Source organism: Crassostrea angulata, chromosome 8, assembly GCF_025612915.1.
Source record: "Crassostrea angulata isolate pt1a10 chromosome 8, ASM2561291v2, whole genome shotgun sequence".
NCBI lineage: Eukaryota > Metazoa > Mollusca > Bivalvia > Ostreida > Ostreidae > Magallana > Magallana angulata.
The window spans coordinates 27,706,932-27,723,101 of record NC_069118.1 but is presented as its reverse complement, the minus strand read 5'-3'; the positions used below and the strand labels follow the sequence as shown (position 1 = coordinate 27,723,101).

The window sequence follows — 16,170 nt, the reverse complement described above, 5'->3', positions numbered from 1 at the left end:
CTGCTATATGGCTAATTATCCAATTTGACACTAAAATATGAGTTGGTTTAATGCAATTCAAAACTACATTTAATTACTTATAAGTATATATGCAAGGTCTAGGGTGATACATGAACCTTAAAGGCATTCCAGTTATGCATTTAGGACAAAATTCAGAATCTTAAGAATTCTTATATTTTAAATAATATCATTTTATAAATTTCTTCATATTTAATGGGGCATGAAACAATACAATTGTTTCTGGCTAATAAATCATTGCAACTTTACAAGGCTGGCAAACTAATACTCCAACAGGCTTCTCAAATTAGGAAAAACAGTGGTGATGTGGAACCAAGTCATTTTTCTCCACCAGACGGCATTGCAACTGGCCACTAGAATGGGACCTGGCGTCTGAAGAGAGGAGGGGCAGTGCAAGCTGTATAGACTCCCTTGTTCCAAGTGTGATTCAGATCAGGGCAGTACAATCTGTATGAGGAGGTATATGTATATATATAGACACCAAATCCTCGGGTAGAAATGCTGCTAAAATTTAAAATATTACCTTACAAAAAACATCGAATTCAAAGCAAGTCCAACCCAAACGGTGTGATGGCACGTGCAATACCTGTTTACTCGTTCACTGAAAATGTTACCTCAAAAGATTGTGACCAAAAAAAAATTGCTCAAAACATTTCACTTACGTAAAGAGGGCATAAATGACCACAAGTTCACCCTTGGGTCTTTGAAGCAATTCTTCCAATGCATCATACTATAAGGGATGAGTTCATCTGGGCTAAGTAGAGAACTTTGTGAAGATGGCTTATAGATCAAGGTAAAGGACGGCTCAAGCTTCTGAAAGGAAGAAAGAGTTCACTTGAACAAGGCTAAGATAAAAGCTGCATTCTTGTGTGAAAGACAAATATTAATATATTCCAGCAGTTTATTTATTCAATTCCGTTAAAATAAGAGGTTTACATTTCACAAGTATATATACCTTAGAGACTATCCCTTTAAAGATTTCAATGTAAAATCTGACTCATGAAGATGAATTCTGACTCCAATTTGAATTCTTTAACACAACATCTCCTACATGAAATATCACTAATAAATATCTTGATGTGATTCTTTCTTCCAATGTAAAATGTTAACAGAAATACCCTGTTTCCTATCTTTTTTAAAGAAACGGTTCTGCTCCACTTTGGCAGTTTGATTTTCGGTAAGTCTTTCCACAATTTTGATTAGATAAATGTTTTAATGCACCACAGTTAAATAACTCCAGTATAAAAACTTATGAAGTAATAGGACCTCCAATGTAAAATCTGACTCCAAGATGAATTCTTCTACATGAAATGTCACTTACGGATGTTCGAATGAATCTTTAATTGTTCCAAGTGAAGATTGCAATTGAAAAGCAGAAAATGATCTATGTTTGACTTTTTTATTCGTTTTGCTCTTCCAAGTACATGTACTTCAGATTTTGTTTCAAAACGCCACTGTAACAACTCCAAACCAATCGAAATCTAATGAAAGATGAAAACTCTTGTGAACAATCTGAATCCAACATGAAATCTGACTCCAACATGAATTCTTCTACACGAACTCTCCAATGTAAAAAGGTCACTCGTGAATAATCAATGGGATTTCTCAGTCAGAGACGACATAAGAAATTTGTTGAAAAATTCTAACAATACATGAACCTGCCAACAGTTTGTTTTCATTATATGGCTGCACTTAGTCTTTGGTTTGTTCAACAAGAATTGTTCTATGAAGTAGCTCCAATATGAAATTTGATGAAAAAAATTACATGCAAAATCGAACCTCAAGATGAAATCATGACTTAATCTGAATGAAAAGTTTAATGTAAAATGCCACTAATGAAATATTTCAATAGGAATCTTTTTTCCAAAGGAAATGGACAAATGTGGAATGTTTACACAATTGTCAAGTTTTTTGTTTATTTTCATAAAAATAAATAAATGGCTGCAATCCAGTCTGACCTGTCAATATTTTTTTTATAAATCTCTCCACCTTGCTGATAAGATAAATGATTAAATGCACTATTGTAACAGCTCCATTGTAAAAAACTTCTGAAGTATATAGACTCTAGTAAAAGACTCCAATGTGAAATCTGACTCCAAGATGAAATCTGACTCCAAGATGAATTCTTCTACATAAAAACTCCCATATAAATAATTCAGCTCCAATGTAAAAAAAAATGTAAAGTACGAAGACTCTAGTAAAAGACTCCAATGTGAATTCAGACTCCAAAATGAAATCTAATTCCAAGATGAATTCAGACTCCAAGATGAAATCTGACTCCAAAATGAAATCTGACTCCAAGATGAATTCTTCTACATGAAACCTCCCATTTAAATAATTCATAGTTTTTGACATTTTTCTGGCTTGAAAACTTCATATACCATACAAAAATTTGGCATTCTGTAGAGTGATCTCCATCAGTTCTTCGGGTTTCACATTCAAATGTTGTGCAACAAGTTTAGCAGTCTCTCCTATATATGCAGGTGTACTAACTTTTGCTGTACCAAAGGGAAAGTAAGGAGCATCTGTTTCCAACACAATATTTGTTCTCGGAATGGCCTTTAAACCTGCAATCTGATGACTATCAAATGTGCGAACTGATGCAGTTAGTCCAAAACAAGTATTTGGAAACTTCTTTAGCCATGCCTTTACAACATCTGTCTTTCCTTGGAAGCAATGAAGATGTATCCGCTGCGCATTTCTACAGTGCACTTCCATCAGCATCATACATCTTGCAATTACATCAGATCCATATTTATCCCCAGCTGGCCCCCTGAGATGTAACACAATTGGAATGCAAGGCTTGGCAAGTTTCAGAAGTTTTATAAAGACATCCTCCTGTTGCGTCCACTCAGATGGTGGGACACTCCTATCTAAGCCACATTCTCCTAGTGCAACAACTTTTGGATGGTGCAGTAATTGCTCAAGAAGCATCATTTTTTCTTCAGAGAATGTGCTATGCTGTTTTGGATGTACTCCAACAGCAACTTTCCAAGGACCATTTAAAGTAAAGGATACATCTGGATAGGTATTAGGCTCACTGTAGACAATGATGCCTCCAATTACTTTAACAGGAATAGCTGGTTTGTATGGTACACTGTCCGATTCACTATGTTTCAAAAGGTCCTCTACAGTGTGCCCCCCTTCAACACCCCATATCTTCTTACAGGTACGGTCCAAATGGAAGTGGCTATCAAATACAACTGGTAACTCGCTGTGTTCAGCTACTTCCATTCCACTAGAACCGTCTGGCATATTAAATTCTGCCAGTTTTGATGGCAATTCTACGTCAGAACCATGTAAAACTAGTGATGGATTTATATGAGGAGAAGTTGAGTGAATGAGAGGATTTGATTTGGTTGAAGTTTCCTTGTCTGCTTTAAAACGGACAAACTCCTTTTGTTGGAATTCTGTACATTTGTCCAATAGCACCATAATGCATCGCCAAAACAGCAATACAGCTGGAGAGTTTATTGGGTGCAGAGTAAACTGTTTTGGCTCGTCTACCTCTAAGAATTGACATGCCTGGCGAAAATAATCTGAATGCAACGGATTGAGGGCAATGGTCGGAGGTATTTTACTGGCCTGGTTTACTGTTTCCATTGCATCAAGAAGAGTAGCTTGTTCTCCCAATGCAGCTTTAATCAGCCATTTTAGTGCTTGGACACAATGAAAAACATTGCTCGAGTCTGACGACACAGTTTGAAACATTGGAGGCATGTGCCTTTTGGTACAGTGACGTCTCACTTTAGTATCCAGTGAAAAACAATTGGAGAGCAAACAATATTCTGATTGTTGGGAGGACTTTAATTTCAGTGAGGGTTCATCTACGTCAATGGTAACTGACAATGACCTTTTGCCAGATTCAACTTTTCGTAGAGTTTTGCCTGTTGTAACTTTTTTTTCTGTGCTAAATAGATGTTTTGGCGTCTTTTCAGGAATAAATTTTCTATAACTAACGGTCCTAAATGAGCTGGTTGAGGGCTCAGATCTCGGTTTCTTGTACAGGGTGTGAGTTCCCTGTTTACTAGTATTTGGGGCATATGAGACTGGATCTGGGGATTTTGTTGGTGTTTCTTCTTTCCTGTCCTCTGCTGCATTTTCTCGAACAATATTTATGTTCGGATCGGTCCTCAGACGTATGTCACGCGATGATTCGGCAACATACACTGATGCCGACTTTTTTGATGTTTGCAGCTTTCTGCCGTCTAATGAAGGTAGATTTTTGTCAATCCAATCATCAGACAGGTCACACCGACAGTTTTGCCTAAATTCATTCACCCATTGCTTACACCCGAGGTGTCTAGCAACTTCATATTGCAGAACAGCAGCACTCTTTAGTTCTTTATTGTTAAGCTGCATAATCCCCATATATAAACTTTGTGGCTCAACTAGAATCTGGCTTTGACTGATGCGAAAAACGCTAGAAAAAATATTTTCTCCAGGCCATCTGAGAGCATCAAAAGTGTTGCAGCGCCTTCCTGATGATTGCGTCATGTGGGTTCTTGCAGCATTTGACATTGTAAATCTAAGTAAACAAAATAGAGAGATCTAATACATTTATTGGTGCTCTCAGGCAATATTAAGATAAAATTATGTATAATATCAATAGAAAGAGACCATACATGGATGAAAATTGCGATTTGTAAACTTAAATCAGGGTTCTCCTTTAAGCAGTTTGCTTCCGTGACTGAAAATATAGTGCCAGAAACTTTGTAAAAAAAAAAATCTTTTAATTGATGAATATATAGACATGATTTAAAGATTATTTTCCATTTTAACATATCAAATTGGTTATGTTAATTTGAACGGTACATTTCATTTAATCTTACAGAAATAAATTTACTCAAAACGTGTGATGACGTTTATATTTGGGCTCCTGGCGCATCAATATTTAGCAAAGTGTATTCACAGGAAAAGTGAACGTCGCAGATTTCTAATGTAAACATAAGCGGAAATAATAAAATGCTTTCTTTGGTGATTCATGTGTGATATGAAGGTGGCAACAATTGCAGAAAAATACATAACCTACTGTAGGTTTCAACCAATCAATAAATGGGGCGTATAGATCTCAGTCCTGTCAATTACCTGTCAGTTTCAGTCACTGTAGGTTTCTACCAAATCAATAAATGGGGCGTATAGATATTCATACATGTTAACCTCCAGTGGTGGAAAAATAGGTAGATTTAGAACCAAAAAGCATTGTGTAGAATTGCGCGTGGTCTTTTTAAGCGCATATTTCAAAGCAGATTTTTATATACTACACATATGTAGTAATGATTTCTGATTTGTAATTTACAATATCAACTAAACTAACAAAATGAAATTTAGTAATGTCAACACATGCAATAACAAGAGGCCAATAGGCCTTAATTAACGGTCACATGAGTAGCATATAACCCATACACAAACTTGTCGAGGAGTCTCATATATTCATTTAATTGGGTTTCATTCTGGAGTAGAAAAATTATAAATTTGTAATGACAACCATGCACCTCCCTGCCAGAAATCTTTCTAAAAGAACTATGAAAGCTATAGTTCTGGTGAAAAACTTAAAGATCTGGTCCAAAAAATCATGAATGTGATAAAATCTCTTTAAATTTAATTCATTCCTTCAAATTGTGGATTGCCCTATCCTGGGACAATCAATATACGCAACGGAAACAGAATTTTATTGTCAAATGACAAAGTTACAAACCTTTAAACTACAAAGCAAAGCTACCGTGAGAAACCTATGGGACATCACTTTTGTATACCTATAATGGTCAACATCATAATGATAATCCAATTTGAATATAAATCCCTTTAGCAGATCACCACAAAAGAATTGTTTATTCATGTTAATTAATCCTTTTCTGTATATTGAAAACACATATACATAATTATGTACACCACGTGAAACCCTTCTAACCAGAGAGCTGGGTAAAACTAGTACCCGCTAATGGGGTGTTGCTAAAACGCGAAACGGAAAACGGAACAGAAAGCGGAACAGAATTTTTCTGTTTCAAAAGCATTAGGATAATTCATTAATCAGCTGTTAATGTTGGAGCATTTCATTCGTTGAATTTTCACTGCAGTACGGGATCTTCAACGTTAACATGATAAGCTGATAGTTTTATTCATTAAGGACCAAAGTAAGTCATTTGTACTACGAAATCAGAAGATCTCAACTGAAAAAGAAAGACGCGTTCACATACATATGCAAAAATTACTAAAAATCAAATCGATAAACAACTTTGAAATTACACCAGTTTTAATAAATGCATTGTTTACACAAAATCAAGAACGATAAGTGGGGAAGAATTTTTTCAAGTGCTAAATTTTCAAGGTTATTTCTCAGTAATGCAAAGACAAAAAAAAAATCTGACTATACTCTGTCCCGAGTTTTTGCTTCCACCACTTTTCGCTTGATATTTCGATAATAATAAATGCCTTTGTGCTAAAACTACGCTCATCCACTAATATGAAAAATGTCCATATTATCTGTTTTGAAACGCCCCCTCTACCGCTTTGGGTTTCAATACACATCCCAAAATAGAAAGTCTACAGAGATATTGCATTGCATCAGCCAGTAAAAAGCCCGGATGATAACGTTGAAAAATTGCACGAGGTGTCCCGAGTACTTCCGACATTAAAATTATTGAAAAGAGCTGTCGGATGTGTTCTTTCTCTCTCTCTCTCTCTCTCTCTCTCTCTCTCTCTCTCTCTCTCTCTCTCTCTCTCTCTCGCTCTAAACTGAAAATGCATGATGACTCAGTTTGAGTGTTTACAAATCATTGAATCAAGCAAATACTTCATGGCAAATTCAACCCATGATGATAGTCTATGTAAAAAAATCTAATATTGACGCATATCGTTTTGGATTGATTTTCATTTTTGCAGTTTAATCGACCTTAGGTTTAATTCTGTACAAGTGTTTGGACTCATACGTTGGCATCGGCTCGACGTAGTCATGCTAGATGTACATGTATCTGGGCCGTTGCGTAAAAGATACAAAGATTGCGATAAGGATTTCACAAGATAGCTGTTTACATACACATTGCAAGCTGGTCTAGTTTTCATAAAATAAGTATATATTGTGTGTGTGTGCAGGGACGTATATACTATATACTACTTAGTATATACGTCCCTGGTGTGTGTGAGAGAGAGAGAGAGAGAGAGAGAGAGAGAGAGAGAGAGAGAGATGAGAGAGAGAGAGAGAGAGAGAGAGTTACCTTATTGTCTTCTGTAATGCACCTTAACAATCCAAAGATCAAGAAAGTCGTTTAAGTTTAAAAAACTGTAATGCACCTAAACAATCCAAGAGATCAAGAAAGTCGTTAACGTTAAAAATAAAAAGCCAAGGTGTCGACGCTCAATAATTGTGCATATGATGCTAAAACATCAGCGGGAGGTCTTCGGGGGATGGGGACAAAAATTGAAAATACCCTTTTAGAAATCTATGTAAAGTAGATCTCTGTATATACTATATATACTATACTTATCAAAAAATAAGTTCAGAAAGGTAAAAGAAACAAAAACATGTGCTTAGATTCCCCGTAGGATACCCCATTCTCGCGTTTGTCTGTAATCAGCATTTGGGCTGGGCTTGATGATATATGAGGCACCATAATAAGCTATACAAAGCACAGGCCCTATATTATTTACCCCCCCCCCCCCGGCCACCTTTAAATTTTATTTTTTTGGGGGGGGGGGGGGGCGGGATAATATTTCGTTCATGTATTCCAAGTAATTTTCGTCACCGTGTTCTCTGCCGCGGATCAAAGTTAAACAGAGGGGCCCCTGACTTCGAGGAAAGTATTTACACCTAAAGCTAAAGAAATTGGTTGGTAAAAAATCAATTCCATTTCTTGTCTTTTATCTGTCCTGAGAAATTCAAAATATATAGGGTCTATCGCACGGAATCGGCTGGAAAATACACTGTACGCGGATCCAAAGGAGCGTTTTGTCACGTGCCTGAGAGTGAGAATCCCCTTCTATCAAATCATCGAAAGCATCCAGTGTAGAAAAGAAAAGAAAAAAGGTACATGCGTATTTTGTCCGTTTGCATGCAAATTCTGTACTCTGCGCTCATGCAATAACCAACCCGACTTTATCATGTTTATTGTTACTTCTGGAAACTCCGATCGATCAGCTGTTTGCAATTTCCGGTTCATTTTTTTTTTTGGTCCAAATACTATATGCATTTTTTGGAATTTCAGTTTTCATGAATTTGTGTCATGTTGAACTAAATGTGGGACTGTTATGTTGTTAATTCAGCTCAACAACATAGATACCAAGCACTATATAAATAGTAAGTGCACTATAATTCTTTTATTAATAATATCAATCAGTAGAAAACATAGACCACTTGTGTGTATATTAATATATAACTCAGTGTGTGTTATACAAATCTATGTTATTTATGTCTCTGATGTATGTGTATATATTATTCCATTATCATTGTTGTTAATTGCTCTGTAGAAGCGCTACATATTGCAGTATTCTGGTATTAAATCAGTTGTCAATTAAATTTCAGGGGTCAAATTTATACTGTACCTAAGTAATGAGCATATAAATACAATGAAAACATATGGCTGGACCGCAAATCGAACCCAGGACGCCTGCAACTCTAGTCAGGAGCTCTACCCCTCAGCTACCTAGGCCAATTATATATCCATGATCTATATAGCCCCAGGTACGATACTTCAATACATATGAATTTTTAGAATTCTTTCCTTTAGGGGTCCTCCACACACCTGGGAAAAGTTCTGCCTACAAGCCCATTCTTCTAAATTACTTAAAGATATGGATTTTTAGCATGTGTTCGACTTAAAAATTATCTTAAAAGTTATCTTACTCATTGGGGAAAAATAAACTTTTAAAATTTTACCGCTGTTAATGAAAATAAAAAAACCCTGCAGTATTTGAACTCGAGACCTGCAAGTTGGTAGACTAAAGGAACACCCACTGCGCCACAGAGATATACAACAAAGTTTGGTTGTATAAACTGTTTCACAATTCGCTAAAATCGCCATGTTGTGACTTACTGTCATAAAAAAAGGAGTCATGGGGTGTCGAGGATCCTTAAAAACTAATTGGCCAGAAAAGCTTAAACTTGTGTTGAAGCATCCTCTGGTAATGTAGATTCAAATAAATGATCCTCGGGGGTATGGGTGGGCCACAATGGGGTTTCAAAATTTTACATAAGAATTGATATTGTAGAGTAATTAAAATCATCTAAAAAACTAATTTGCCATAAAAGCAATAATATATATAAATATAAAAAATAACTATGTTGAAGCATCCTCTGATATCATAGATTTTACTTTGTCCAAATCATTACCTTTCAGGATAGAGTGGGGCCATATCTAAGGCCGATTCTCCATAGGAAAAAATTCAAAAAAATAATAATTTTTTTTAACTTAAAAAGTTATATGTTACATTCAGATGTTACATATATGTAAGCATCTTGACATATTATTGATTCTCATTTGTTAAGACTGTGGTCCCACAAGAATATTTGATGTAAGTTTAGGCCTAAAAAAAAAAGTTGTGTGTTTCGGGTAACCCGACCTAACCTACAAAGTTGGCCCGATCCTACCATTTTTAGATGTCTGATTTTATCCGATTGTGAATTTTATCTTATTTCCAATAAAAAATACGTTTTTAGATATGAAACAAACAAACATTCATACAAAAAAAATATGATAAAATAAAAAAAAAAAATTTCATCCATAGATAAAACAATTGTAGACTAATTTTGAAATCAATTTTTTTTAAATTAACACTTGTTTATTTCTAAAGACTACATATTGCGAATTATCAACTGATTAAAATGCCACCACGGCGGTCCAAACGGATGAGAATTGAGATGACAAGGGCGAGCGAAAGTAGAACGGCAAGGACCAGGGAGCAGCGACCCAATGGTATAATGGATGATGGCCCATCAGAACCGGTGCAAACCAATTCGGAGGTCACGCAACCATCAAGGACAACGACGTCATCTTCTTATGCCATATGCATGGACGATATTCCTCCAGCAGTCCCATCGATCCACAACATGCTAGGTATGCACGTTAGCAACGCAATTAAACAAAAAATTATAGAAGGGCAGTATATTGATCTGGCCTCTCTATTACCTCCTAGACCTGGTGGGGATGAGAAAAAATTAATTGTAAATAATATGGGGGAAATAATATCCAAGGATGCTAACCCCAAAAATGTTGATACCATAGAACAGTGGACTGATCTCATGTTTATATTTGCTGGGATTTATCTTAGTGGCCACCCTGCTAAATCCATAGAGCTTTTGAAATACATGCATTGTGTTAGGATGGGGGCTAATAGGGGAGCAATGGGATGGAAAGAATACGATGTTCAGTATAGGTTACGTATGGCTCATAATCCAGCATCATCATGGGAGGAAGTGGATTCTGAGCTCTGGTTAATGTACATGACCCCAACTTCAACCGTTAATGCTCCTCAAACCCTGCCCAGAGCTACATCCATAGGAAAGTGCTACAACTTCAATTTCAAAGGGTCTTGCGAAAAGTTTCCTTGCACGTACACTCACAGTTGTTTACGTTGTAGCGGCCAGCATGCTATGATACACTGCACTCTTGCTCAAACTCATATGCATAATTTTCGTGCCCCCAGATTCCCAACACAACATGCTAACAATCAACCCAGGACACAACAATCGCATTTCAGGGGACCCCAGAACCCCAACAACCTGCGCCCCCGTTTTTGATTTACAAACCCACAAGGTGTGGGGCCTCGGCAAAACCCCTATTAAACTCCCGGCACTTGAGAAGTACTTGTCAGATTATCCAAAAACTCAGACTGCGAAAAAATTATTTTAGGGTTTTCCCAGGGTTTTCAATTATATTACACGGGGCCAAGAATTCATATTCAATCAAAAAATTTGATATCTGCGTATGAACATCACAACGAGCTTCGAGAAAAAATAATGAAGGAAGTAGAATTAGGACGGGTTGGGGGGCCATTTCGGGATCTACCAATTTCAAACCTCCGCATATCTCCTATCGGAGTGGTGCCAAAGGGGGACAAATCTGGTTGGAGATTTATAACACACCTCTCATTTCCTAAATTCAATAGCGTAAATTTTTTCAAAGACCCAGAGGAAAGCTCAGTTAAATATACATCTTTTGACTCGGTTATACAGATGATTGCTAAAATTGGTCAGGGGGCATTTATAGCAAAATGCGATATAAAATCAGCTTTTAGACTTTTGCCAATATGTCCAGGGGATTTTGACCTACTTGGTTTTATGTTTGATGATATGTACTACATTGATAAGTGTTTACCAATGGGGTGTTCTGTGTCATGTAAGGTCTTTGAAGAATTTGCAACATTTTTAAACTGGTTGGCAATAATAAAATCTCATGTAGACACATTAATAGACTACTATTTGGACGACTTCATATTTGCGGGTCACAATGCTTCTGTTTGTAAGGACACCATGTCTACATTTCATAGTATTTGTCATGATATAGGGGTACCTTTAGCTGAGGATAAAACTGTAGGTCCTACCACTTGCTTAACATTTTTAGGTTTGGAAATCGACACTATTGAAATGCTGGTTAGAGTACCTTATCCAAAATGTGTTGAACTCCAAAATCTTTTAAAACAATTGTTCCCACTCAAAAAAGTCACACTTAAGCAGTTGCAGTCAGTGCTGGGAAAACTTAATTTCTTTACAAGGGCAATTCGGCCAGGCCGTGCATTTGTACGGCGCCTGTATGACGCCACCATCGGTGTCACGGAACCACATCATTACCTAAGAGTTACTCAATCTATGCGGGAGGATATTTTTATGTAGTGTAGGTTTTTGGAGGATTTTAACGGTGTGGTTTATTTCTTAGAAGAAGAATGGTATTCAGATCAAAATCTTAATTTGTTCACCGATAGCTCAGGGTCTGCTCAACTAGGATGTGGGGCGTATTTGAATGGGGAGTGGTGTTTCTTTAGTTGGCCCAAAAATTGGAAATATATCGATGGGCATCACGACATGACCCTATTAGAGTTTATCCCTGTGGTTTTATCTGTTATCATTTGGGGCAACAAATTAGCCAACAAAAAAATTACATTTCACATAGACAATCATGCATTGGTTGCAGTTTTGAACAAACTAACCTCTAAATCTGAGCTTGTCATGGTATTAGTTAGAGCATTTGTCTTAAAATGCATGCGACACAACATTTTATTTCGTGCTGAATATATTTCAACTAAATCTAATAATATTGCTGATGCCATTTCTCGTAAACAGTGGACCAGGTTTCGCCAGACCGCACCAAACGCAAGGAGGGACCCCGAACCCATCGCCCAGTCATTTCACAACCTTATTTCAAGTTTGAACTTGATCGGCTGCTAGAAGCTACAATATCCGATAACACACACAGGGTTCAAAAAGTCGGTTTACTGTCGTATCAAAAATTTTGTCATCAGTTCGCACTTGCATATTGGCCTCTAACACTATGTTCGGTGGTTCAGTACTTATTGCATCTATCAACATCTGGCCTTGCTTATTCAACGGTGCATTCGTATTTGTCTGCAATTTCTTACCACTGCAAGTTACAAGGAATAAGGGACCCAACTTCTCACTTTTTAGTTACAAAGCTTTTGCAGGGCATGAAACGATTAAATCACAATTCTGATACAAGACTGCCTATAACTAAAGACTTGCTTGAAAAAATAATTTTGGTTTTACCCACTACATGCACTAATTCTTATGAAACAAGTCTTTTCTCGGCAGCATTTTCACTGGCATTTCATGGTTTATTTCGCGTCGGTGAATTGACTGTTAAATTCCGAACAATATTGTACTTGGTATGGAAAATCTAACTCTAGACCCTGATAAACAGCTATTGTTAATCAATCTCAATCATTCCAAGACTGACCAGGTAGGAAAAGATACCATTTTGCAAATTGGTAAATCTGAGGGAGTTGCGTGTCCATTCAAGCTTGTTGAGAAATATTTAAGTGTCCGTCCGTTGACTGCAGGGCCTCTTTTTTGTCACTTCGCATACCAAAATTCTAACTCATAGGCTTTGCTTATCTATTGTAGACAAACAAAAAGTGTGGTTAGTGGGGTCCTCAATACTGAAGCATGCTCAATTAGAAGCATTTTTAAGACCTGGAGGTCTTCACCTGAACCTGAAAAGGCTAAATATTTCATTATGGTGGCAGGGGTACAGTGGCCTGAAATTGTCTCAAGTAGAGCAGAAGCTTAAAACCCTTGCAAAGGTGGGTCCTGCACCTAATGTCATTTTAATACACTGTGGGGGAAATGACTTAGGGGAGACTTCTATTAGAAAACTCAGGCTAGTTTGCATGAAGCTTTTTCAATTTATTCAAACCAACTTCCCACATTCTAAGGTCATTTGGTCTTGCATACAATGGCGTTATTCTCAAAACTCTCGTGCTATGGAATCACAACGTAAACGCCTTAATTCTTGTGCATCCAGGTTAGCCTTGCGGTATGACGGCGCAATTATCCGCCATCCTGATATAAAGCGTGACTCCTTGTTCTTCTGTGATGGAGTACACTTGTCAAAATTGGCTAATGCTGTTTTCCTAAATACTCTTCAGGGGGGTCTTGAGGCTATCTTAACAAAAGGGCATGCTTGTTATCCGGCTTAGCAAGCTTACCCTAGGGCACGGTTGTAAGTTAAATCCGCTCATACCCCCACACATATGGTGGCGGAGTTCCCAATCTCTTAAGCTCCATAGCTGCTTTCGAGTTTGGGAACTTATGGCGTGAATGAGCGGCGCTGGTCATTTCAGACTAGTGCATATATTATTATGTGGACATCGACCCCTGCACCTCCCAAGGGTCAATCGTAAATTCTTGACTTCTGCACCTCCCAGAGTCAAGGTATTAAACCTGTGAACTTTGAACTTTGAATGAACTTTGAACTTTGTTTGAATTTGTTGAATTATGTTAACTACATGTATGATGTTACTTGATGTGTTGAATTTTGAAATTTGGGGCATGCCCTTTGTCATGTATGGCGGCTCATTACCCTTAAACAGCCGTGCCCAATCATCGCCAGATTTGAAATAAAATTAAAGAAATTTATAAATGTTTTACTATTTGTGTTTTGTTGCGCACTTTTCTGAGATAATATTTACATCCAATTCTTTATGCATTGGATGGTGTTATCGATGAAAGGGCCGACACCATTATCTCCCCTTTGTCACGCACTTTATTACTAGAGTTATCTCCCCATTGAATATATAAATTAAAGCCCAAGCCCAATAATCTTTCTTTCACTTCCTGTTGCTGAGAAGATAGGTTGGTTAAGTTAATATTATATTTTTATCTTTGATAAGCACGTGCTGCAAATAACCCACCCATCCCTCCCTTTTGAAAAGGTATCTGCTGGTTGTTCTCTGTTTTATTTTTCAGAAACCCTGTAAGGACCTGTCATCCGGTACGGCTGTTTTATGCTACACGTGTGCACTTACACCTGATTGGCATGAATGAGCGGCGCTGGTCATTTCAGACTAGTGCATGTATTATTATGTGGACATCGACCCCTGCACCTCCCAAGGGTCAATCGTAAATTCTTGACTTCTGCACCTCCCAGAGTCAAGGTATTAAACATTTGAACTTTGAGTGAACTTGGAATGAACTTTGAACTTTGAGTGAACTTGGAATGAACTTTGAACTTTGTTTGAATTTGTTGAATTATGTGAACTACAGTATGATGTTACTTGATGTGTTGAATTTTGAAATTTGGGGCATGCCCTTTGTCATGTATGGCGGCCCATTACCCTTAAACAGCCGTGCCCAATCATCGCCAGATTTGAAATAAAATTAAAGAAATTTATAAATGTTTTACTATTTGTGTTTTGTTGCGCACTTTTCTGAGATAATATTTACATCCAATTCTTTATGCATTGGATGGTGTTATCGATGAAAGGGCCGACACCATTATCTCCCCTTTGTCACGCACTTTATTACTAGAGTTATCTCCCCATTGAATATATAAATTAAAGCCCAAGCCCAATAATCTTTCTTTCACTTCCTGTTGCTGAGAAGATAGGTTGGTTAAGTTAATATTATATTTTTATCTTTGATAAGCACGTGCTGCAAATAACCCACCCATCCCTCCCTTTTGAAAAGGTATCTGCTGGTTGTTCTCTGTTTTATTTTTCAGAAACCCTGTAAGGACCTGTCATCCGGTACGGCTGTTTTATGCTACACGTGTGCACTTACACCTGATTGGCATGAATGAGCGGCGCTGGTCATTTCAGACTAGTGCATGTATTATTATGTGGACATCGACCCCTGCACCTCCCAAGGGTCAATCGTAAATTCTTGACTTCTGCACCTCCCAGAGTCAAGGTATTAAACATTTGAACTTTGAGTGAACTTGGAATGAACTTTGAACTTTGAGTGAACTTGGAATGAACTTTGAACTTTGTTTGAATTTGTTGAATTATGTGAACTACAGTATGATGTTACTTGATGTGTTGAATTTTGAAATTTGGGGCATGCCCTTTGTCATGTATGGCGGCCCATTACCCTTAAACAGCCGTGCCCAATCATCGCCAGATTTGAAATAAAATTAAAGAAATTTATAAATGTTTTACTATTTGTGCTTTGTTGCGCACTTTTCTGAGATAACATCTGCTATGATAATTACTTTGAAATGAACAAGAAGCAACATATTTTTACCCTTTTATTGTATATATTAATGCATATCAAAAATGTTGAAACACATGTAAAATTTGAACATTTTTCATATAAGGAATTCTCAAATCTGTTTCTAGCTATCAGGGTATGTTTCAATTTCACTTGTATGTCTTCCTGTTTTAGGAAAGGAGACTAGACCCCAAAATAGATAAGATATATTAACTAACTATGATTATTACCTTACCTTTTTTTTTAAGGAAACAAATTAAGAAATCACATGCAGGCCGGGTGGCTTGATTTTTTTGTTGTTGAATAAAAATGTTACAAATCATTCAATAACCAAAAAAGATCAATAAAATTATTTTTAGTATCAGTGATGGTTGTTTTCAAATATGTGTGCATGAGAAATCAGTGACTCAAGGAAATTGCCACAAGTTTCATAATTATACACGCATGCATGCAACTAATGCTTTTTATGAAAATCAAAAGAATTAGGGGGAGGGTAT

The 16,170-nt window shown here is 37.0% G+C and overlaps 2 protein-coding genes and 1 long non-coding RNA gene across 5 annotated transcripts; 1 reads left to right on the top strand and 2 right to left on the bottom strand.

Moving 5' to 3' along the window:
• Positions 1 to 115: 115 nt before the first annotated feature.
• LOC128157994 (uncharacterized) lies at positions 116 to 2,325 on the bottom strand. Its single transcript, XR_008239904.1, has 3 exons — positions 974 to 2,325; positions 681 to 831; positions 116 to 465 (listed from the first exon to the last, which is right to left on the bottom strand). It is a non-coding gene; the product is annotated as an uncharacterized LOC128157994 (long non-coding RNA).
• Positions 2,326 to 2,334: 9 nt separating this feature from the next.
• On the bottom strand, positions 2,335 to 4,539 carry LOC128157993 (uncharacterized). The gene has a single exon (XM_052820662.1). The coding sequence runs from the start codon at positions 4,537 to 4,539 to the stop codon at positions 2,392 to 2,394; it is 2,148 nt and encodes a 715-aa protein (XP_052676622.1). The 3' UTR covers positions 2,335 to 2,391.
• A 3,248-nt stretch (positions 4,540 to 7,787) lies between these two features.
• Positions 7,788 to 16,032, top strand: LOC128160663 (uncharacterized). 3 transcript variants are annotated; one of them, XM_052824026.1, is made up of 4 exons: positions 7,788 to 8,041; positions 8,278 to 8,311; positions 8,537 to 8,695; positions 9,805 to 13,229. In XM_052824026.1, the coding sequence occupies exon 4, from the start codon at positions 9,836 to 9,838 to the stop codon at positions 10,748 to 10,750; it is 915 nt and encodes a 304-aa protein (XP_052679986.1). In that variant the 5' UTR covers positions 7,788 to 8,041; positions 8,278 to 8,311; positions 8,537 to 8,695; positions 9,805 to 9,835; the 3' UTR covers positions 10,751 to 13,229. The 3 variants fall into 3 exon arrangements, with proteins under 3 accessions (XP_052679986.1, XP_052679985.1, XP_052679987.1); XM_052824025.1 differs by having other exon boundaries at positions 8,220 to 8,311; XM_052824027.1 differs by lacking the exon at positions 7,788 to 8,041 and having other exon boundaries at positions 8,121 to 8,311; positions 9,805 to 10,067; positions 13,088 to 16,032.
• Positions 16,033 to 16,170: the final 138 nt, after the last annotated feature.

What these genes read in the sequence shown, in the direction of transcription:
- LOC128160663 (XM_052824026.1), top strand. Translation starts at nt 9,836, where the DNA reads ATGCCACCACGGCGGTCCAAACGGATGAGAATTGAGATGACAAGGGCG.
- LOC128157993 (XM_052820662.1), bottom strand. Translation starts at nt 4,539, where the DNA reads ATGTCAAATGCTGCAAGAACCCACATGACGCAATCATCAGGAAGGCGC.